The sequence below is a fragment of the Acomys minous genome (assembly GCF_964271855.1).
Source record: "Acomys minous genome assembly, chromosome: 2".
In the NCBI taxonomy this organism is placed as follows: Eukaryota; Metazoa; Chordata; class Mammalia; order Rodentia; family Muridae; genus Acomys; species Acomys minous.
The window spans coordinates 64,194,054-64,217,825 of NC_140484.1; the positions used below are offsets into that span (position 1 = coordinate 64,194,054).

A 23,772-nucleotide genomic window follows, 5' to 3' on the forward strand; every position below is an offset into this window, starting at 1 on the left:
CAAGGTGACAATTAAAGCTACCCACCACAGATACCCATTGCCAAAACAGGACATGAAACTGCCAGCTCTGGGTCTGTACATCCTGCCTGCATGGGGTCTATACCAGGGAGGACGGGTACAGTGTGACAATGGACAGGGAAAGAAACCGTTACTCAGAGTGTCCAGTGTGGCTGCAACCAACATGATCATGTGCAAGGGCAAAGGTACCACAGGCCCAGTAACAATGGCACAGCAAGGGATACAAAAAGGAGAACAGCCATGGAGGATCAAGAATATAGCATAAGGAAAGCACAAGGGCAAGAGAGAGAAGCAGGCTTCACGGGAGGGGCGAGAGACAGACCTGCAGCTGCAGCCATTGATGACACAACACATCCGTGCATTTTGTTCATATCAACTGGGCACAAAACGAGACACTGAGGACCAGGTACTCTCCTAGTCAGCAACCTCAACAGAGGGTCTTCCCTAGACACAGTCAAATTGGGTGCTTAGCTCCAAGAGTGCTCACCACACACCTCTAGGACAAAGTTGAACACCCTGAGCCCCACCATAAATGACTGCTAATGGGACTACATAGCTATAGATTGTAGACCCCAAACCCCTAACTCTTGAACAGTATCTTGCCAATGGAAGTGTCCATAATGTGATATTAAGTGTTTTAGTATATAGGAAGTACATACAAAATATGAGCACACCACTACCACACTGCAGATAATGAAGCTGGTAAAAGGAGACCAAGACATTAAAAAAAAAAAAAAAAAAAGTCAATGAACAACAAAATGACCTAATCTTGGTTAGTGTTTTGCTGTTGTCCTATGCATTCTATCAAGCTGGGCATTGAACCAGGGATACATAGAGGATAAGAGCTCTACCTAGGATTGGTCCCCTGGCTAGGTTTTCCCATAAAAGCATGGAGAAATTAGAAAAAAGGCACACCAAGAATAACGTTGGTGCACTGCCCTGGCTATGTCAAATTATGAATGATTTATTTAATTATCTTGCTTTTCCATAAAATTTCTGTGATTTTCCCACTGCTGCCAATCACTTTTACATTATCAAATGTTTTAACAAAAAGGATCATAATATATTATTTTCAATAAAAGACTAAAACCTGTGGGCTTAAAGGTGCATGGATGCCTTTCTCATTTTAAAGCCCCAGCTCTATTGACACACAGATGAGCAGAGATTGTTCTAGAAAAAAGCCTCAAAATTAAATCTGCGCATGTGGACACAGGAGCTGCATACGAATGGGCAGAATTCCCATTACAAAAAAGTCAGTCTCTTTTCTCAGGTATATGGAGGAAATTCCCTAATAAGAATGGAAACCTGTGGCTGGTGGGTTGCTCTGTGGGAGACTGGGTCAGGAAAGGAGAACATGCTCCTCAGTGTACTGAATATCAACACATTAGAAGGGGGACAGGGCAGGTTGGAGCACTGCCATGTGCCAGTAAAACGTTAAAAAAAAGTTTTTTTCAAAAGTCTACACAGTAAAAGCATGAGACAAAATGTTCAGTCTCTGGGCAAAGAGCATAAAGAAGTATACGTAGCTGTTCCAGATATCAAGTCAGAAAGCTGGTCCTCACTCAGGTGACTGCAGAGGCCAGAGTGCGAGGTGCTAGGAGCCAATAGAAAGGAGCCTGCGCTGGGCCTGAGTAGGCAGGGAATTGCTGGCCTTCTTGCAGGCAGCGTTGGGAAAAGACATCTGTACATTCAGACTAGAGATGATGCAATAGCCTAAAAGTACAAGCCTCCAGAGACACCAAATATAAAGGACCAACCAGCCATCTCTCTCTTTCTCTCCCTCTGTCTCTATATCTCTCTCTCTCCCCTCATGGCCCACTCAGGCCCTAACTCCTCTCACCTTCCCTTTCCTCAAGTAAATCCCTCCATATCAGATCTGTTGCATCTCATTCTACCTGTTTCTAATGATAACAACCAAGGGCCTCCGCAGCACTTCCTGTGGGAACTTCACAGCCCTACAGCATGCAGGGCCCCACCAGCCAATCAGACAACAAAGAGGAAGAGGCTTATCTCTCAAGAAGTTGGGCAGCAGCAGGCCAGAGAGGCTAGAATTCCTCTCAGGCAGGTTAGTTCCCAGCACCCCTGAACTTGCAGTCCCAGAGTGAGGAGACCCAAGAGGAAAAGGGCCAAAGATCCGTTCAGATGTGCAGCAAACAAGGATGGGAGTGACATCAGAGTGAACAGCAGGCACCAGGAGATGGGCCATTAATGGCCTCACAGTCAGAGATCCAAGTCATAGGGACAAGAGAGTGGCCCATATGTCCCCTGACTTAATGCAAAGGACACTTCCAAGGCCAGAGAACTATTAGACCTGCTTTTGTTAACCAGATAGCCTGGCTCCAGAGAAGTCCAGAAATGGGGAGGCCGTGACCCTACACCAGACTCCATCAAGCAAATAAAAAGCATGTTATAGGCACCGTAGCATCAGCAATTACCATGACTACCAATGTGCCCACATGTCATCACCTAGAAATCCCCAGACCATCATAACCAAACCAGGAAAGGCCGGGAGAATCCTCCTTCTAATCTAAAGAGGGAGAGACTGCCCGCCTCCAGCTAAATTTCATCTTTGCTTTCACAAATCTAACAATGCTGTCACAGGAACTTATCAGCAGGATCTCTTCAGTGATCTAATAACCAGAGAACCTGCAGTATCCATGCCTGAAGAAGCAACTTACATTACCATGTCCCAGATCTCTCTGATGGCTTTGGGAAAAGCTAAAACACACGCAAAAGAAAAAAAATAGTGTTTCCCTAAAACTGCCATGCAGGTGGGACCCAAGAAAAGAAAAATTCTGACCCGTTAAAGGGTCACAAGTATCTCAGCTAAACATGCAAATGATGCTATAGGGTTGGGAAAACAGCAGTAATTTATGGCATGTGTCAAAGCACTCAGAGATGGCAGGGCCAAGCCTCCCCAGAGTGCCTGACAGAGCAAGCCCACCCTCAACATCCCACCATGGATAATAAAGACACTAGGGCAGTCCACTGAGGAGCCCAACAGACCAACAGAATTGTCCAGGCTTATGACTGAGGTAGTGGACATGTGGTTTACTATTATTATTCACTTGTCAAAACCCACAGAACAGAGCTGGGATGGTGGCTCGATAGGTAAACTCTTGTCACATGATCCTGAGTACCTGAGGATCCCAGAACCCATGTAAAAGTCAGGCATGGTGGTGTGTGATTGTAACACAGGCCTGAGGTGGAGAGGTAGGAAAGAAGATTACTGGGCTCAACTGACAAATCAGTGAGTTCCAGGTTCAGTGAAAGACTTTGTCTCAAAAAGAAGGTGTCAAGCAAATGACTGAGCAAGACACCTATCGTTGTCCTTTGACTTCACATTCATACATGCACACTCATGTCACACACACACACACACACACAACCTGACAGAATACACAACACCAACACCAAATGTCCCTGCAACCCGTGGCCTCTAGAAAAGGTCACGGTTTTCATTAAACGCCTGTCATAAGCATAACAGTCACTAGTGATAAGATGGGGGAGGATGCTAAAAGCAGGCTAAAGCACATGGGAAGTGTTTAGTTTCAGCCCAATTCTTCCAGAGTCTACAATCTTTCTGAAAATAAAAGTCTGTTTAATTGAGTAAAACTTAAATACTGAGTTTTCTGGTAGCCAAGCAAAAACTGGCTTTGACCACTGATCATACAGGAAATATTGGCAAGGTATCAAAACCCAAGAATTCTACCTATATACCATTCTATGTGCCCTACTTAGCACTGTCAGCTTGAAACAGCCTAGAATCAACTGAAAAGGGTGTTTCAATCAAGTGTTGCCCTCATCAGGTTGGTCTGAGGATATGTCTATGCAGGGTGTCTTGATTCATAATTGAAGTAGGAAGACTTTGCCCACTATAGGTGTTACCATTCCCTAGGCAGGTAGTCCTGAGACAAATACTAGCTGACTGAGCCTAAGCAGGAGCAAGCCAGAGAATGAGCCAGCAAGCAGGTCCTCCACAGTTGCTGTCATGAGTTCCTGCCTTCACTCCCCACAATGATGGTTTGTGACCTGGAAGCCTAAGCCAAATAAACTCTGTCCTCTCTAAGTTGCTTTTGGTAAGAGGTTTTTATCACAGCAACAGCATAGAGCCGTAACCACATGATTCCCAATGTTCTTACTAAAGGGACGGTAAACGTAAGAGAAGTTTGGTGAAAGGATGCCCCTGCAACTTAATAAAGAAAGAAAATTGCTTCTCCACATTATGCAGAAAGTGACTGGCATTTGAAAGAGGTCACCTAGTGGGGACACTTATAGTCCCCTGACACAACTAACCAGGCTCTCACTTTCTTGTAGCAACACCAAGCCGAGATGTGAACAGCAACAGCCCACATGCCAGCTGTTCCGTGTCCTCTTTCAGATCTTATCTTGGAGCCAGGCTGCACCTGCTCACTACAAAACCAACCACTGAGTCCAGCAAGCCCCGCCCACCTAGTGCTGGCCTCACCACAGTGTGGGAAAGTGACCAAGCATCTCTCTCCCAGTAAAGGCTGGGATCTGATTTCAAACTGGAGCAGATTTAGTCTCAATCAGAAGCAGGTGGGCTCCAAACAATACAAAATACAACTAGTGCATGGCTTTCGCTCCAGCAGCAAAGTGCACAGATCGAAGTGAGACATCGGCCTTCCTCAGAGGAAATGGTCTGACACTCTGAAGGAAAAACAGGGATGTGGATTTTTACCAGCCACGCCAAAGGGTCGCCGCAGCCCCGAAGTCAGCTTCCTCGTGTTGCTGTCCCTCAGCTCCATGCGACCGACTCGGACAATCTGGCAGACGAAACTAATTTTCTCCCTCTTCAGGTCTTTGCTCCCAAGATCCTAGAAATATTAATTTCCATAAATTATTGTGGAGACCCATGAGCCAACACAAGTCCAACTGAAAGGGACATAAAAACAGACTGAGAGTCTGCTCTCTGACCACTAAGAGCATTTGTAATGGTACTCCCATGACAGGAAGGAATAAAGTAACAGCAGACACTTAGCTAAGTGAACTGATCACATGTGCTAAAAGAATCAGGAAGTAATCGGCCTCCTAGAGATGCTAAGTGAAGACCGAACTCAAAGACTTCCACAAAGGACTCAGTGATTCCCGGATTAGCCAGTGTCACAGGCACCACCACCTACCCCAACACCCCCAGGCCCCTGTCACTGCTGAGAAGTCCCCAAAACAGCAATCAGAGCAGAACACAATGACACTCAACACACCGGCATGGGTGCACTCACCGTAAACACAGCACGCAAGTTGTGTAACCGGTCAATATCTTTTGGTAATCCTGAACTTGACCAACGGACCAGGTAGTTTTCACTTGACAAAAGAAAACACAGGAGCAAATTAATCTTCCAAACCTGGACACATACCCATGTATCCCATAAGGCCTCATAATTAACAACATGGAGGCCCACTATGCACCAGACCATGAATTTATAAACATGCAGGCCACAGATAGACTCTTTGCCAAGTAGACACTGTACAAATAACTCTTTCACTTCCTACAACATGGGTTATCCGTGTAACAGAAGTATTTGCAAATGACATTTCGATGTTTATAATGTGAAAAACCTCTCTGCCTATTTAGAATGACAACAATACAAAGCTGTGTATTGAATTTCGAACAACGTATATTTAATTCAGAGCCTTCAAAAAGCCAAGTAAGCTATAAAACACAAACTGCAGCTCTGACAAAAAGAACGAAAGCACTTACCAGAAGTGAGAGTAAAAATCACCTGTGTGTTCTCTTTCCTACAAATATTACATTTTTAAAATTTTGATAGTTCAAGTGAAAACACAGGAATGTTGATATATAGATATGCACACACTTCACACAGTTTAATCATAATTTTTTTCATCAGGATAAAGAGGTTATATTGAGGACCAATGTGTTTACAATGTTTTTGTTCTACAGATATTTATTATGAGTTTCCATATGACAAGAGGAAATACTTGACATACACACTAGCCAATCAGCTTAGAGAAACAGCAAAGAGGCAAAAGCCATAGGTGACATTCCTAGACCAAAAGTTTGAAGAAAAAAAAAAAAGCAAAGGCGATGCTTGTGGGTTAAATTTGTTTGAAATGGTTGTGATAAATGGCATGACCAGAAGAACCATGGGAAACAAATTGGTTGCTCGTCTCATCTTACAGCGCACAGTCCTTCCTAAAGAGAGGTCAGGGAAGGAATCCAAAGCAGGAAGTTGGAGGCAGGCACTGAGGCAGTGGCCATGGAGGAACGCTGCTTACTAGCTTGCTCTCTGTGCCTTGCTCAGTTTGGGTTTTAATGTAAGCCAGGACCACATTCCCACAGGTGGCACTGTCCACAGTGGGCTGTGCCCTTCCACGTCAGTCATTAATCAAAAAAATGCCCCTAAGACTTGCCTACAGGACATGATAGAGGAATTTTTCTCAATTAAAAAAATCCCTCTTCCCAGATGACTCTAGCTTGTTTCGCGTTGACAAAAAACTAACCAGCACATTTACCTCAGGTGCTAGGACATCATCATGCTGGACCTCAACTTTGCACTGTGGATCAGAATAAACCTTCTCCAACAAAGACGCTTCTTTTCAGGTATTTTGGTCCCAGCAATGAGAAAAGTAACTGATAGAGGCTGCAATGGGGAAGTCACCTACCTGATGAATTTGGACTCCACGGGGTCATAAAGAGACATGAGGACCTCAGCATCTTCTCCTATTTTACAAACCACATTTTTGAGGTTAACGAACAAGGCCAGAGACGGGGTAGCTGCGAACTTGGCTTGTCTGTTGACATCCATATTCTGCTTCTGGGACTAAAGAGAAAAGCAGAAAGTCAATGTGAGGCAAGCTGAACTATAACCAATGCTCATTTTAGTCACCTATAGAATAGGGAAATGGCACTACCGTCACCTCTCAGCCACGCTTCTCATACCATCACCCTGTGTCCCCACTACATGCAACACAGGATCCATCCTGCAGCAGCAGCTCATGCTGAGTATTTGCAAGAACACGGACCTTCCAAGAGTCTGTCAACCAACTTCAGTGATGGTTGCTGGACTAGTGGTCAGCTTCAACTTGGGGTTCTCCCTAGAATGATGCCTCCAAGGAATCTGTGTCTCACTCTGCACTAGGGCCCCAGTCCCTGGAATATGGCAGATGCCTGACCAGATAAACTATTAACTAAATTAACAGGTTACGCCATACCGCTTGACTCCATCCTACTCCTTCTTGTCTGAAACGCACTGGATACTTGCTTCTGAGGGTAACATCCCCCACATCCCCACACTCCTCCCACCATCCCCCACATCCTCACACTCCTCCCACCATCCCCCACATCCTCACACTCCTCCCACCATCCCCCACATCCTCACACTCCTCCCACCATCCCCCACATCCTCACACTCCTCCCACCATCCCCCACATCCTCACACTCCTCCCACCATCCCCCACATCCTCACACTCCTCCCACCATCCCCCACATCCTCACACTCTTCCCACCATCCCCCACATCCTCACACTCCTCCCACCATCCCCCACATCCTCACACTCCTCCCACCATCCCCCACATCCTCACACTCCTCCCACCATCCCCCACATCCTCACACTCCTCCCACCATCCCCCACATCCTCACACTCCTCCCACCATCCCCCACATCCTCACACTCCTCCCACCATCCCCCACATCCTCACACTCCTCCCACCATCCCCCACATCCTCACACTCCTCCCACCATCCCCCACATCCTCACACTCCTCCCACCATCCCTCTCATCCCCACACTCTTCCCACCATCCCCCACATCCCCACACTCCTCCCACCATCCCCCACATCCCCACACTCCTCCTACCATCCCCCACATCCTCACACTCCTCCCACCATCCCCCACATCCCCACACTCCTCCCACCATCCCCCACATCCCCACACTCCTCCTACCATCCCCCACATCCTCACACTCCTCCCACCATCCCCCACATCCCCACACTCCTCCCACCATCCCCCACATCCTCACACTCCTCCCACCATCCCCCACATCCCCACACTCCTCCCACCATCCCCCACATCCTCACACTCCTCCCACCATCCTCCACATCCCCACACTCCTCCCACCCCTTGCAAAACACATGCTGAAGGCACAGGCTCACTTTCTCTTCTTGCAGCCTTTCCTCCACTTGCTTAGAAGCTACTTCGTGCGCTCGGAAGAGACTGATGGTGCTTGTTAGTTCTGGGTCCAAAATGTTCCCATCTTCATCCCTCACCACCAGGTCCAAATCAAGAATTCTGGGACACGGAGATTTCAGAGAGGGGAGAGAATGAACCAAGGAAGTGAATTCCACAGCACAACGTCAGCCCCACCCACTGAGCAGATAAAAATGCCTCAGAGGCTGGGACTCATCCACAAATATCAGGGAAGGCCATCCCACCATGCTGCTTTCTGTAAGTCAAAAGTAGCCAGGCTTGGTGGCGCATGCCTGTAATCCCAGCACTCGGGAGGCAGAGGCAAGCGGATCGCTGTGAGTTCGAGGCCAGCCGGGTCTACAAAGTGAGTCCAGGATAGCCAAGGCTAACACAGAGAGACCTGGTCTCAAAAAAAAAAAAAAAAAAAAAAAAAAAACCAAAATGGGTCACATTGGGGGAAAGAAACTCGCTCAGTGTTACTTTCACTTCAGTAAAGTCTTCACCTTCTGATCAGAACTGAAAAGGTCTTCAAAGTCCAAGAGAAGTGAGCATCACTAAGGACTGTGGAAGGCGTGGACAACTGGAGCTCACTACTGTGCCCTGCACATGCATACCATCTATGGGTATATGATGGCAGAAGGCCTCACACAGTATCTCTCTAGCATGTTTCACTAACAAGGCAAAGCCTCCCAAATCTGACCAACTCATCCCAGCCCTGACCCAGCTCTAAGAGTCAATACTAATACCGTGAGTCAGCACTATGTGAAGGAGGTCAGTGATGATATGTGGGTGGGGCCAGCACTGTGTGGGCGTGGTCTGTGATGTATGGGTGGGGTCAGCACTATGTGGGCATGGTCAGTGATAAGTGGGTGGTGTGGGTGAGTTCCTGGAGGCCCTTGTAGCTGGTGAAGGCCCCCTCAAGGAAGATAAAGATCAGGTCTTCTGCCTGCCCACCATGTGTAGCATCTGATGTCACCTCAGCCCAGACAGAAAACCTGATCAAATCCACTTCACAAAACAGGAAATCAAAGCTCAGTGAAATTACTTATGTGACTGAGACCAACCATCTGAAGAAGATGATGGACCAGCAATGTTCTGACCACAACATCACCACCATGTGAGGTGGCCTGTCACAGTACCAGTCTGCAGAGGTCTCTGCAATCCCTACACAGCTGGTTCTGTTGAGAAATGTTGGTCTCACTGTAACAAGGTTAGAGACTAGTCCCATGGGAAGGCAAAGGGTCTAAAACCGGGGCTGGATACATCCCTCTGAAATCAAAGTGTCTACAGTTCCACATGCGTCTGGATGTTTTCTATAGGTAAGTGTGGCTGTGGACCTGTCTGGGTGAGTCTGGGTGTAGGTGTGTGCACATTTGGCTCTGTGTGATTTACACAGCCACCTCTGTAGAGGAACAGTCCATGACCTTTATACCAAAATTCCCACAGTTCCCTGGACACTCGCTAACCTGACCCCCACTCAGGTAAAAGGAAAAAGCGATAATACATAAGTGATGATGATGATAATGATGATGATGATGATGGTGATGACGACGACAAACTGCTTCATGAGAGACTAGACCATCCTTAAATCAAACATCACATGCTTTTCTATATTATTATTATTATTATTATTATTATTATTATTATTATTATTATTATTATTATTATATTTTCACTTCCTAAGGAAGAGTAGGAAGATAAGTAAAGAACATGGGCTGTAGAGGAATGCTGGGCTGCAGCCCTCAGGCAAACTTGTCTTAATAACCTTGTATTTCCTATCAAAGCAGTAAATTACATTTAGAAACACTTTCTGTCTTAACAAGATTGGTCCATGGCGTAATGGACTTAGGTTGTTTCCTGTAGCCAGATTAAGCAGGTGGTCTCTGAACCTAACTTCAAAAATGGGCTTCTCCAACAGAAAATGAAATCAGAGCTCCAAAGGTTTGCTTTTGTAAGCATGTGGTCTTGTAATGGCTTTACACAAAGCAGTCTCTAATGTTCTATACCCAGAATCTCTGGCAAAAAAAAAAAAAATAATAATAATCAAGTAATCTCCTTCGCTTGTGGCATTTTAGCCCTATACCATCACCATATGAGATGGCCTGTCACGGTGATCAGTCTACATTGGTCTCTGAAATCAATACACAGCTGGTGCTGTTGAAATGTGTGTCTCACCATAACAAGGTCAAAGACTAGTCACCACCCCACCCGCACCCCAGATACCTCCCCCTCCACCCAAAATCAGAGTATGTCCATCTGTCTGTAGCTTGTGAAGGCAGGTAGTTTTCTAATGGGTTTCATCAAAGCAGTATCTAATATCCTATACCTGGAATCTCTGGCCATGGAGGCAAAAATAAAGTCACACATAATGCGACATTAGGAAACACGAAAAATAGGGAAGGGATTACTAAAAAACAAAATCACACAATAATTCAGTTATTACAGAAAGGTCCTATGGCTCAGCAAGGATCCTCTGAGCCGATGGGCAGGAGGCAAGGCCTGTCCTCACCTCCACATTCTCAGAAGTGAAAATGGGGAAGGGTGCAGACCACGCCTTACGTTTTCCACCACCCGAACAGCAGTCTGGCTGAGCTCTCTACCTCACACTGGACAGCAGAACTTGGAACCTGAAGAGTGGGTCCCCGGATTCAGTATATTGAAACCTCCCCCGGTGATTCTGAGATAACAAAGCATCAAGAGAGTGCAGGACCAGATCGTGTGTAAGGCTCCTTACAGCTCTGACAACATGCGAACAAGCAAACAGGTACCAGGTGGGAGAGGCCATCACCTCCTTCTAGCTATGGATAATGACAGAACTAGGGCCAAAACAGCCCTGTTCCTGGCAGCTAGGAGCAGAGCATACTCTCTTCTGGAGTGAGTGGGCCCTCCCTCGAGACACTCAAGTAAGTCAGGGTGGACGCTTCCCGTACATGGAAACGTGTCCAAATGGCAATGTGTGGTTCATCTCAATTGCAGCTTTAATAGAGTTGTGCTTCTGTCTGTCAGATCAGGCATGGCAATTTAAGGGACAAGTTTCATGGTGACTTCTAACATCTAGTCTGACATTCAGACCAAGGGAGCCACAAGAAGTAATCTAGGGCTCACCACTGCCAATCTACAAGGTCAAATGTTCAAGTGGAAATTAAAAAGGGCATTGAAGATCATAACTGGGGAGGGATGGCAAACAACAAAAGACGGCAGGCTACCCCAACCCCACTTCACAACGCCACCACTTACACAAAAAAAACCACGAGCTTCAAGGGCAGCTGGGTAAACCAGGCTAGAACGTAAGCCGCTCCATTATTGTGATATTAGACATTCGGCTTTATGATAAGATGTAATTGAGGCATTGAGGTTGAGGGTTGTGCTATTATATTAGACAATTTAAGCATGAAATCACCTTTTCAATAAACAAACCTGTTGCCATAATCAATTTTGGCCGTGACCTTCTTCTTCAGCTCTTTGAGCTCATCCTGGGGCAGAGTTCCAGAAAGAATCTGCGACCGCCACTCAATAAGGTCATAGATCATGTGTCGCACACTTCGAAACATCTCCCTATTGTCTTGCTATAAAGGGAAGGAAAAAGGCAACTGTAAGGATCCTGATTTTTTTGGAAAAAAAAAAAAGCACAGTGGAGATTATATCAAATTGACAGTCCCTCAAATAAAAAGCTAGACTATGCATTGCTGTCAGATGAAAAGCAGGTTCTCACGTCAAATAGAATAGGCCTACCTCAAGAACCACTCCTTAGTATATACCCAAAAGATGCCCTATCCACACAACAAGGACATATGGTCAACCATGTTCATAGCAGAGTTAGTTGTAATAGCCAGAATCTGGAAACAACCTAGATGTCCCTCAGTCGAAGAATGAATAAAGAAACTGTGGTACATTTACACAATGGAATACTACTCAGCTATTAAAAACAAAGAAATCCTGAAATTTGCAGGCAAATGGATGGAACTAGAAATGATCATCCTGTGTGAGTTAACCCAGACTCAGAAAGATATTCACTTATAACTGGACACTAGCCCAACAGGGATGTCCCCTGAAGTCTTCACTTAGCAGGAGATTGGGATAGATCCTGGGACTTCCTACTGGGACTCCAGGTGAGAAAGGTATGGAAGAATGGGGAAATAGAAGGATCCAGAGAGTCCCAGAAACCTATAAGAAGTCCATCAAGGCTGACTGATCTGGACCTGCGGGGACTGCTCAAACTACTGTATCAACCAAGGACAATGCACGCCGTAAACCTAGAACCCCTATTCAGATCTAGCCAACGGTCAACACATTCTCCACAGTTGTATGGAGAGCGGTGACTGACTCTGACATGAACTCTGGTGCCCCCTATTTGACCACTTCCCCTTGGTGGAGATGTGGCCTGTTGGCACTCAGAGGAAGGGTAAGCAGGCTACCAGGATGAGACCTGATAGGCTGTGCTCATATGGTCAGGGAAGAGGTCCCCTTCTGTCACAGGTCTAAGGGAGGACAATAGGGTGAAAGAGGGAGGGAAGGGGGAATGGGAAGATACAAGTGAGGGGATAACAAATGAGATGTAATCTGAATAAATTACTTAAATAAATAAAATGAATGAATGAATGAATGAATAAAGGAACCAGGTGATGTTTAGAAATGCTGACTCTACGACAGGGAGCCTGATGCTGTCCACTCAATGTATTAGTCCGTGGAAACTCCTGTTTGTTGTGTTATCATATTTTTGTTTAAAAATTGCTACGTTGAACATGAAATACCGACTATGAAATTGCTCAGATTTACACAAAACATTCATGGCTAACTTCACGCTTTTAGGTTTGCGAGTACGTTTGATGAACAATTACCGCAAGTGCTTATTACCGCGCATTTATAGGAAACCACTGTATAATCAAAAACAAGCCTGCCCAGCGAACAGCTGTGGAGACTTTAGGAAGTTTTCTATGCTCCCAAGAAATTAACGCACTGACTTCCTTCCAGGGCCCTTGCTCGGTGATAATAACATTAGCATATGAGAAATCAACACTCTGAATAGAAATACGGGCTTAACAAAAGGTAATCTTCTGCAAATATGGATTTATGTGTGAAGAAATGCCCCAAGGGGAAATGAAATGGAAGATGTCAGAGCTCCGACATCTCTGCATAATAAGGACCGGACAACTGCTCACAGAGCCAGGATGTGAAATGCTCCCCACCCTGCCTCGGACACAATTCATCAAGACTCTCATATTCCTCCGACCATAACACCCATCACTTACAGGTAGTCAGTGACAGAGATAAAATAAATAATTAGTAGTAACCATCTACGAAGTCTCCCAAACTAAGTGATTTCTAGGCAAAAGGAGATTTTAACTTTCATGATCAAAACATACACTCAGAAGCGATGTCAGCACAAACTGCCAGGTCCTTCAAAGGCCAACGGCGGCCACATTCCCTTTGACCAACGCAAAGCAAGAGGGAGCCAAGGCCACCGTCCATTTTAGTTCAGTTTACTCAATGCAATGAGCAAGCTGCATGCCAAGACAAGGGTCAAAGGCCACACAGGGCCACCAGCAGTAGCCAGAACAATGACCATATGGCTTGCTCTGTCCTTGAAAAGCAAAGCCCTGCCTCAGAGGTGCTCCTTTCCAGGTTCCCAGGGAGGGGAACCTATATGTGGGGACAGGAACCAGAAGCACCGTTCTCTATCTTAGGCTTTAACTGAGGGTCCCATTTTCTTACCACATAAAGTTGCCTCCAGATGGTAGACCACTCTCGCAGCGTTGTGGTAACTTCCTGTATAAGGGGGAGGTCCCCCGGGATGACAGTTTCATGTTGCCTGGGGTGAAAGAAGTAGAGAGTAGCTGATTCTGTGGCTTTATTGTGAGCTGCACCTGACTGAGTCTCTACAGGGACTACAAAGCTCAACGGTTAAGCAAATGGAGAGAACGCACAAACGCAAGGATGTTCACACTCGTGTGAGTACGCACACCTGCGGATGACAAGTTCTTTGTACAGAGCATGCGATGACCACGTATCTCCCTGCCCGTAAGCCTTGCGCCTCCTGTGTTGGGGTAAGATGACGAAGAGAAAGACTAGCCACTGAAAGTCTTCAGAATGCCACGGGCAGGGAAAAGGAAAGTATATTCAGAATATCACTCTATCTCTGAGTGACATAAACACTCCCAGCCGGTGTGTGCATTAAAAGGCACAGGTTTGAGTTAAGATTATAAAACTCATTATCTGATGATGGAGGGAGCAACTATTCTTGCTCAGAAGTGACTAAGGTGCAGCTTTCAAGAGCTCACGAGGATTCTATCCAGTCCCAGCCACGACTACCCACAGACCATTTCCTTCTACCCCGGAAGCGTTAACCCTTGACTTGGCTTTAACCCTTCATCGACATATGCACTGCTTTGTGGGTTTTGTTTCCCGGTTCTAAAAATCACACCATTGGTATTTAGCAGAAGTCAGGAAGGTACAGACAACAATGCCCACTTAGCCATGGGCAAGACCATCCGGTGGAGGGAAAGTCCCACCTGAGCATCACTTAAGTGTGAGGGAGTCACAAGGCCCGGAAGGGGGAGGATGGTACTACCCCACCAAACACCAGGCCAACTGCTGTGAGAACATGGGATGGAGGGAAAGAGTCCTGGCTCTGTGCATCAGCAGCTGTGCAAGCAGCACAGGCTGGAGAAAGACACAACATTAAACAGAGAGAATGGATCCAAGAGTTGTACCGTCCAACATGGTGACTGGTGTCACTAACAACACACTAGAATCAAGTGCTCTTACCACAGACAGAAGAGTGTGACCAGAAGGTAGCCTCCCATAAGAACTGGAAGGAACTAGCTCGACCTGCCCCTCTGTGATGTATGCGTACATTAGACACCATCAGCACACCCCAGTTTTAATTATCAGTTTGAAAGAATTCTCTAAAAGAGTAAACGGGGTAGAGCAGGCTCTGAGGCAGCAACAGGGACTCTGGTGAAGAAAGGGCTGGAGGGGAGGGCGGGGCGTTAAGGTTGAGACAGAGTGACATGTAGCCCATGTCGTATGCATTACATGAACTCCTGACCCTCCTGCTGAGGCTCCAGGCCCTGTTCTTGTTGTGTGTTCTATGCTTAGCCAATGCCTACATGGGCTTCACAGAAAACAGTGGCCGATGGTAGCCATTGCTGCAGGCAGCAGTGCGTGTCAGCAGAGAGGAGGGGACAAAACAGGAATTGATTTGTTATGACAAAATATAAAAATCAGGGGCTAGAGAGATGGCTCAGAGGTTAAGAGCATTGGTTGATCTTCCAGGGGTCCTGAGTTCAATTCCCAGCACCCACATGGTGGCTCATAACCATCTATAATGTGATCTGATGCCCTCCTCTGGCATGCAGGTGTACAATGCAGATAGAATATTCAGAATCCTTAAATATATATATATATATATATATATATATATATATATATATATATACACACACACACACACACACACACACACACATTAAAAAAATCACAGTATCATAGTCACCAGCATGGAAGGAGAAAGAAGGAAGCGATACAGCCAGAATTGAGAGGGAGCAAAAAGGAGAAAAATCATGAGAGAAAGAAGAGGTAATATGGGGGAGGGAGGGGATGAGAGGAGATAAAATATGAATGAATACAATATGATAATAGGTCAGAAAACAGCTAGAATGAAGTAAAGTATTGGCTGACTCAGCACTGGACAAGAGGAAGGACCAGCAGAAACGAGGGCAGATGTCTGCAGCATCCAGAAGAAACAAAGGGTGGTCGTCACTTGCCAGGTCATTGGGGAGAAGAACCTCACGAGGAGGAACAGCTGAGTGGCCAGGTGGAGTGGGAGCAAAGGTCAGGGTCAGGGTCAGAAACAGGTGTGGTAAACAAAGGCTAACAGCCAAAAGCCTAGTCAGGACACCTGTGCACTGATCTTCTCACACTGTTCTTGGTGCTCTACCCAAAACCTGACCCAAGAAGACCAACAGGCCTTGCCTACCTGCGGCAGGATCCAGGAAGTTCCATATTCACATACACACACACACACACACACACACACACACACACACACACACACACACACCTATTTATACACTTCAAAAGGCTTTGGAAAAATTATTATTGCTCTACAAGCCAAACTTATATAAAGATTTTGACCCTGGCACATAAAAGCACATTAAACATACACTTACAATTATTCCCGTCATAAGACAGAACTTTCTCAACTTTCTTTGTCTTCCTTTTTAGAATTTTGCATACAAAACATTTTATCTGTCTGAACAAATGCCATCTTGCGGGTCAGCACCATCCATGCCTCTAAATTATTCCCTTCCCTCTAATTACGCGCTGGGGAAGTGCAGGAACCCAAGCCATCCTTTTCATATGTTAAAAGTACAGTGCTCCAGTGCTCGGAAAGGCAATTTTGTAATCAGCCAGAGAGATGTCATTATGCAGTAATCATATGATTAGTAATTTTATAATTTACATATTTAACGGAGTGTGAAGATGAAGCAGAGACCAAAAAAAGAAAACATTTGAATGTTGTCTCCTCCAGTTCACACCTGGCACGGGTTCCTGTTCTACGAATGTCCTTTTAAGGACCTCACCCATTAGCCTAATGACCTCCAGGAGCTACACATCGCAATGGGCTGGCACACGGATTCACACAGGTCCCGGGTTCACGGCACTTCATTCCCGCTAAGCTTTATCACACCCTAAGATTCCGGGAGCAGGGGCGGGGGGGGGGGGGGGGGGTACTCAGAAAAGACTCAGCTGAGGGTCTAGGGTGGTCACCATCAAATGAGGAAGCTCCTGAATGAGGCCCACACTTCCCCAAATGGACCTCAGTTTCTAAGGGATGACGACAGCTGAGGCACTGAACTTGAACTCAAGTCCCTTGGTTCTCTGAAACCATCATGGTGAAACACAGCTATCATCTTTTATAGTGAATTAATTTTACAATCTCTAACTGTGTCTGTGTGTGTGTGTGTGTGTGTGTGTGTGTGTGTGTGTACACATGAGTCCAAGAGCCCTTTCTGGAGTTACAGGTAGTTGTGAGCCACCAGATATGGCTGCTGGAAACCGAACTTGAGTCCTCTGCGAAAAGACGACATGTTCTTAGCCAATGATCCATCTCTGCCACCCCACTGTTACTACCTTAACCCCTGCATTACCCTACCACATGGTTGGCAGCAATGCCACACATAAATCATTCAATTCTTCATTTAAATATCAGGAAGAAACTCACCCTTTTCCTTCAACGATGGCTTCTTTAAGATGAATATATGAAGCAGGAAATATACCCTTTGAGGGAGAGAAAAAGAGTTTTCACTATCAGTGTGAATACTGATTGCAAATCAAACAATACCCCCCGCCCCAAAATGAGTGTATAGGGGTTGGGTCGCCATTAATTTTGCAAGTGTAAGCATTGCATGCAACACAACAGAGGAAACACGAGGCACAAAAGAGAACGTCCCAATCAGCTTGTATTTCAGACTGTGCAGATGTCTTAGCAAAAAACAGAGACAACATGTTTGCAGAGCGACAGTCTCACAAAGGCCCAAGAAAATGTTCCTTCCCTCCGTAAGTTGCCCCTCCTCCTCACGACTGACCTCAACACTGGCACACCCACAAGTCAGACACCAGAAACCAATTCTGATGATGGGATCTGAAAGACCTCCCCTTACAAAATGACAGAAGTTGGTCTAACCCATTGATTGTCACCTGTCCACTGACTGCTGAGTGGACGGCCCTGGGGCCTTCCTCATCAGCCTCCACATGGAGTGGACAATGGTATAAAACCAGAAGACGGAATGAAATCAACCCATCTGCAGAGATGCTGAGGAAACACGCTAGCTTATGTTTCTACCATCCCCTGAGTCTCTTGTGTGCAGTGTAAACACATGTGTATGTATGTATGTATGTATGTAGACATGTGGCCCAACAGAGCCCTCCTTAAAGGAGCCAGTCTCTTGAGAAGAAACTCAGTGTCAGACATTGTCTGGAAAGAGGAAGGATTAACTTATCAAGAACTGGTTCATGGGACTGAGGGCAGCACAAGCCTGAGACTCCCATGAGCTTAGGCACCACAAGCCAGAGACCACATAGAAGAAATTCAGTTAGTGCTCTGGTACTACAGGGTAACCTACCGTGAGGGGGTGGGAGGAGTTTCAGCTTGGAGACATCTAACAAGAAGGGACAACACTGGACACCCAGAAAGCAAATTGCCAATCGTGCTTGGAAGGAAACGGAACTCAGAGAGGGCTGAACGTAGCTAGCGGATACTACCTGCTTGTCCTGTCCACCCACAAAGCGAACAGATTTCACACAAACAAATACTATTACACCAAGGGAAGGAGGCAAGCATCAAGTCCAGACTGAGCGATCAGATGGACCAGGTTGTTCAACCCAGGACCCAGGTGCCAAGACACATTCATATCCCAGAAAGGCCTGCAGATGCACATGGCATGTGTAGCTTCTCTGTCATGCCAATAGGTGCGGGTTTGGAAGCAGGTAAAACAGCACACAAGCCACTCCAGCCCGGCCAAGTCCACAGACAGAAATCTCTCAGCCTCAGCATTCAACATCACAAAGCCTAGGAAGGAATTAGGACTGGATGAGACGAGACATGCCTGGAGGTTTGAAATGAGGCACTGCTCAGCCCAACTACACTATACTCTGCGAAAATCTAGACAAATGATGCTCACGCAGGACAAGCAAACTACAGCCTCTGCAAGGCTTTGATTTCCTCATCTGCCAATGGGGATCTCAGGCGGAAAATAACTGCACCCTTTTGCAGCGTTAGGGCTTCATAAGGTGGAAGGCCTGGGTATCCTGGCGCCAGGCAGAAAATTCTGAGGTTCCAAAGCACTAGAAAAGTGGTCCTCAACCTATGGGTCACGACCTCTCTGAGGTCACATATCAGATAACCTGCATATGAGATATTTACATTACAACTCATAGCAACAGCAAAATTACACTTAGGAAGTAGGAATGAAAATAATTTTTATGGTTGAGGGTCACCGCAATATAAGGTAGACCTGTATAAAGCACTCATATACAATAAATAAATCTTAAAAAAAAAAAAAAAAGGAGGGGGGGGTTGCAGCATTAGGAAGGTTGAGAATCCCTGGTCTTGAATAATGGGAGAGGGCCCAAGACGGGGATGATGAGAATGCCAGACAACGAGTAAGCATCAAGAAAGCTGAGTGGCCATCCTGGGTATGTGCTCCTCACAGCAGCTTTGTCCTATGCAATAACGAACTAGGGAGGGGAAGTCTCTGGAGGCAGGTGCCTGTGTATGTACATGCGCATGCATGTGGAGGCCAGCCTCAGGTGCTATTCCTCAGGAGTCATCCACCATTGTTTTTTGAGACAGGGTCTCTCACTACCACCCGGAGCTCATCAATTAGACTAGTCTGGCTGGCCAATGAGCCCCAGATAACCTCCAGCCAGTGCTACAACTACAAATAGGTACCACCACCCAGATTATAAGGCTTTTAATATTGGGGCATAGTGCTCAGGTCCTTGGGAGCAAGCACTCTTGCCCCTGAGAAACCCTAATACTTCTAAGCTCTTGCCTCCTGAGATCTTCAACCGTGGCTCCCCCAACCTGGACACTTGCCGAGTGAAATTCTGTAAATGGATGGGCAGCTTCACGGCTTCATGGAGCTCTAGTTCGGCTGCCAAAGGCCTCTGAGGATGCAGAACAGGGAGGCCCTGGCATGGAAGTCTCCGGGCTTCCAAAGCCCTATTACAGACTCGAGATCACAACAGAGAGTCCAGTTGGATACAGAGACAGAGGTAATGAGAAGCCAATTCTGAGAAGCTAAATAGCCACCTGTCAAACACAATCAGATATTAAAACGTCCAAGTTAACACGGACAGACTAACCACAGCTTAGCATGGGCATTAGCGCAGTACTGTATCACTGCAGAGTGAGAGAGAAGAGCCATAATTAGGTTCTGTGAAGCTAAGAATGTCAAAGCCACATGCCCTTGTGGATGGGAGTGCCCTCCACAACATCTGAGGAGCAATAGCATGTTCTTGTTTTGGATATTCAAAGAACCACACATGCAGGTCACCCTAGAAAATCGGATTTTTTTTTCTTCTTTTCAACTTGACTAAGCCAGTCTGAAAACCGCCATAAGGCAAACGGGAAATGGCCATGTGTGAGCTTTGCAAATTTGTTAATTTGTCAAAGATAATATGAAATTGAAAACAGTTTGCAGCATTTTACTTTCCTGAAATCGTTAAGCTGAGTTCACAGCTATACACAGTGGCTCAAGATGCAAAATTCTATCAGGACAGAAAGAATTCTCCTTTTCACGAGCAGAAGTCACTACCACATCACAAGTTAACAATTCACTACTGGAACTAACCACTTAGCTAAAATGCCTTTCATAGGGACAGGGTCTCACTAGGGAGACCAGGCTAGCCTAATACTGAGGCTATAGATATGCATCACGATGCTATGAGTTCTGTAGACATTTGTTACCCAAATGAAGCCAACTCAAGGTCATTTTTAATCTTAGTCCACATATTTGTTAAATTTCAAGAAAGAGATATGTAAGTATCATCCTTAGATGTAAATAAGATGGAACTGATTTCCTCTCGCAGTTTGATTTATGGCGACACATGTTTAATGGAAAGGACTTACCTTCTTAGACTTTTTTCTTAAGGTGTAGCCTCTGTACCACCCTAAACAGACACAGAATTGAAGAGGTTAATACAGGAGACGCAGTATTGTCCAAGCAAAACTTCCAGGTGTGCAGAAGTCACTGTCCTACAGACTGGAGGAAGACAAGCATCCTAAGGCCATGGAGAAGTCCCACAGAGCACAGCTCATTTCCTGCACATGGAGACCTCCCCACTTCGTCTCTCTCAGCCTCATCAGTGCCCCATCAAAACTCTGAAGTTAAGCTCCACAAGAGGCGTAGTCCTTAGCCGGATCCTATGTACGCACTTCCCTACCCCTCCCTCTGTAGATCCGGCTCCAGGTCCCTCCAAGGGCAACTTCCAGAGCCTCAGATCATCAAAGGCTGCCCAACAGAAAACCCATTGAGAGTCCACTTCCTCCCTCTACCAGGCTCTGCCCTGGGCCAGCCGTAGTCTCACAAAGTACTTCTGTGGCAAGGAAGCACCAGGGCCAAGCACTTACAGACCCCTGCCCCCTTAGGCATTGGCCTGACTCCAACTTCCTATCCCTTCCATGTTGTAAGAGAAGGAAAGTGGGCCGTGGAAGGAGAGAAACGCTAAATGCTCATTCACATCAAGTGCTGAATGAAAGAGCCCTTCGTAGCCGACCGAACATCATCAATGCTACCTCTATCAAGGTTAGCTGCAAAAAGGCATCCCTAAAAATGTCAAGAGGCCCATGGCCACGAGTGAACCTGTCTCCTCACAATATCATCAGGTCAAGAAATCAGATAGATATATTCTTACAAAGAGTATAAGATGCGTCCTGGCCATCTGGCTTCCAGATAGCAACTCAGCAGCTCAAAGACATCCCGTAACTCCCACAGGAACAAAAGGACCCTGCAGAGCATCAGGTAGCACTTAGAAGTGAGCTGAGCAAATTCCGAGAGAGTCAACAACATGGGGTTTTATCCACTCTTGGACCCCAGACCCTAGAGACTAAAGAGACCCACAAGAGCAAGCTATGGAGAAAGAAAGAAAGGGAGGAAGAAAGGAGGGAGGGAAAGAGGGAGCGGAGGGAGGGAGGGAGGGAGACCACAAGGCAGCAGTGGGTCCCTCGGCCCTCTCTGAAAGTAGTCATGAAGAAAGTGGCTATGAACCAGAAGTGATGCTGCTGACATGAATAAAAGCCTCAAGTGGGAAGTAGAAAGAGACATCCAGAAAAGGGAACAAGAACTCCAGGAATCTTGAAAGGTCCAAATGAACCCACTCTGCTCTCTTAACATGAGGACCAAACACACTGAGTAGGGATATAGCCTGTTCCAAACGTCAAGTGTCCTAATGTCAAATGTCTGAAGGATGATCTCCTGATAGCCACTGTCAGTTCAGAGCTGTCAGCTAGCCTAGCCTGGAGTCAGTGCCCACAAGTTACAGCATTATAGACTCCAGGCAAATGGGGTAATAATCTAATGAGTTATTCAAAGACCGTACAGCTCAGTCTAAAAGGAGGGTCTTTTATACAACTGCAATGTCCTTCCCACACAGTCAGCATTACTATGTCCCTTTTTTTTCTGAAACTGACAAAGGGACTGATGTCCTAGAATATCAAAGAAAGACCACAGCAGGGGATAGGGGGGCAGGGGCAGAGGAGGAGAGGGGGTTCAGCAACCAAATGTAAGAAAGGATCAAACTACAGAAATGATTCACACATGTGTGAAGAGAAGCCAAACATATTACTAATCAATGAAGTAAAAACTAAACACCTTCCGACCACTGCCCCAAAACAAAAGTGGGGTGCATATCAGAGGATTCAAGACATGTCAGCCCAGGCTCAGCATTCAGAGTGTGACAGCAGCTACCGGTGATCACATCAGCCAACCACTCCCGCACTCCCCCCAAAAAGCCGGAAACCCTATACTTGGTGCCAGCAACCTATTCTAGGGAAACAGCCTTAAAGACAGCTGTGCCCCTTCACAGCAGGACAGACACAAGATGTTCCTGGCAGCAGAATCCTGGAGATGAGAGCTGAGACCACCTGAGCTCCCATTACTGTTTGCGGAACATGAGGCAGTGTCCACGGGGCAGACAGAGCCCAAAACTAAAGAGATTCAGACAAAAGAGGAAGGCAACACAAAGAGGGGAGCCAGTGAGGCACAGGAGAGCTGCAGCACACTCATCTGAGGTAAAAACACACACAACACGCACAGAGCAAGAGCCCAGGGCACAAGAAAAGAGGCTTGGTTGTGTTTGTTTGTTTGTTTGTTTGTTTGTTTTATTTTGTTTTGGGTTTCTTGTGGCTTGGTTTGGTGGGGGTGGGGGGGTTGGTGTTTTTATTATTTGGAGGGGCTGAGTTATGGGGGTCCAAAGAGGAATCTTTGACATGTCGTAGCTAGCTGGGAGTTTCTTTTGAAATGGGATTTCTAAGCTAAGCACTTCCCGGCATGTTCTGCGCGAATTACTGCTTCATCAAGCGGGGCCCATTCACTTGTCGCCAGAACCTTCCCACGCACACCAATTACAGACACAGCCTTTGCTCGTGACCCACAAAGTGCCTAAGACAATCAGGGCTGAGCCGCCCTGAGTGCTGTGTGCTAGGGAGTTTAGTGTGAAGAGGAGGGTGTCACCATGGGAATAAAGGGATGGGACAAGATGGGTATGAGAGGGACGAGGCTGAGCTGGCGGGTAATCAGCTAACAGATGACACTTCAGAACTTCTCCCAGGCAGGGTTTGCTGCTGCCCTCTCTGTAAACAACTCAGCCATACAAAAAAGAGACACCCGCTGGGAAAACAGGCAAACCTAGCAGAAATACAGTCCTGAGCTCAAGGAGGCCGCAGGCCAGCCCAGGAAGTGGGCCAACCATTTTGGAAGACTACATCATTATCACTTAAAAGTCTGAAGTAATCAGGGCTAGTTGTGACAGCCACATCAAAAAGATGATTTCTTAACCTTTGTACAATGCCTCCATCTTCCC

At 46.3% G+C, this 23,772-nt stretch overlaps 1 protein-coding gene across 2 annotated transcripts in view; it reads right to left on the bottom strand.

Moving 5' to 3' along the window:
* Positions 1 to 23,772, bottom strand: part of DOCK1 (dedicator of cytokinesis 1) — a 502,641-nt gene that overhangs the window by 423,980 nt on the left and 54,889 nt on the right. For both annotated transcript variants that reach the window (XM_084751055.1, XM_084751054.1), the window contains exons 3-10: positions 20,822 to 20,862; positions 17,411 to 17,466; positions 13,897 to 13,993; positions 11,602 to 11,750; positions 8,151 to 8,286; positions 6,664 to 6,821; positions 5,262 to 5,343; positions 4,721 to 4,856 (exon numbers count right to left, since the gene is read on the bottom strand). In XM_084751055.1, coding sequence (XP_084607181.1) covers positions 4,721 to 4,856; positions 5,262 to 5,343; positions 6,664 to 6,821; positions 8,151 to 8,286; positions 11,602 to 11,750; positions 13,897 to 13,993; positions 17,411 to 17,466; positions 20,822 to 20,862 — 855 coding nt within the window. The remainder of the gene's footprint in view (positions 1 to 4,720; positions 4,857 to 5,261; positions 5,344 to 6,663; positions 6,822 to 8,150; positions 8,287 to 11,601; positions 11,751 to 13,896; positions 13,994 to 17,410; positions 17,467 to 20,821; positions 20,863 to 23,772) is intronic.